Source organism: Arachis ipaensis, chromosome B09 (assembly GCF_000816755.2).
Source record: "Arachis ipaensis cultivar K30076 chromosome B09, Araip1.1, whole genome shotgun sequence".
Taxonomy (NCBI): Eukaryota; Viridiplantae; Streptophyta; class Magnoliopsida; order Fabales; family Fabaceae; genus Arachis; species Arachis ipaensis.
Window position 1 is genome coordinate 145,416,815 of NC_029793.2, and position 810 is coordinate 145,417,624.

General features: G+C 34.2%; 2 protein-coding genes across 2 annotated transcripts in view; both read left to right on the plus strand.

Annotated features, from left to right (window-relative positions):
• Positions 1 to 552, plus strand: part of LOC107616116 (protein FAR-RED IMPAIRED RESPONSE 1-like) — a 1,646-nt gene extending 1,094 nt beyond the window's left edge. The window contains exons 3-4 of the mRNA XM_016318114.1: positions 13 to 297; positions 546 to 552. Of these exons, the coding sequence (XP_016173600.1) occupies positions 13 to 297; positions 546 to 552 (292 nt within the window). The remainder of the gene's footprint in view (positions 1 to 12; positions 298 to 545) is intronic.
• The window catches only part of LOC107616826 (putative methyltransferase C9orf114), an 18,883-nt gene extending 18,089 nt beyond the window's left edge, over positions 1 to 794 (plus strand). The window contains exon 12 of the transcript XR_001614657.2: positions 600 to 794. The gene's annotated coding sequence lies outside the window, so the exon portion shown is untranslated. The remainder of the gene's footprint in view (positions 1 to 599) is intronic.

Sequence of the window (810 nt, forward strand, 5' to 3'; positions counted from 1 at the left end):
GAGATTGTGTAGCTGGTATTTGTTAAGGAACGCCACTGCTAGAGTTGGACGGCTGGGATTTCTTAAGAAATTCTGTCTATGCTTGATGGGAGATCTAGAGGTTGACGAATTTGAGAGAATATGGACGGACAGCGTGGCAAACCACGGGTTAGAATATCATTCGCGGATAGCGGAGATGTATGCAAAGAAGTATTCATGGTCTAATGCGCATATCTGGGAGAAATTCTTCACAAGACTGAAGACGACATCGAAATGCGAGGCCTTGAATATGCAGCTTGAAAATTTTATACACAACGGGTACAATCTAAGAGAGTTTGTGGAGCACTTCCAACACTATCTAAAATTCATGAGCCATCAAACTATACTATGTTTTGATTTGTTAAGAAAGTAAAGTGGAATTGAACTAATAAGCAACGAGGATCATTGAATAAACTTACTTTTGGACTAATTGAGTATATAAAGCTAATAAGTAAATTATGTGTTAAAAAGAAAAAGCTGATAATGGAATGGTTGTTGAATAATATGGTTGCATGTGGATCATTCAGGATCTAAATTATATAGTATGCTACCTCTCTTATATTCAGGATCAATCTTCTTAGTCAAGACACTCACTATAATAGCTATACTTTCTGTTAACGTTAGTTACACAACCTGTCCTTCTATAAAGTAATTGAGAATGCTATTCAATCAATAACATTGAAGAAATGTATGTATAAGTATAGCTGTGTACTGTATTACTATTATCATTTTAAGATTTTCTTGTTTTAGAGCTTTTTAATGATATTTTAAACCTTTAACCTAAAGTCTTGT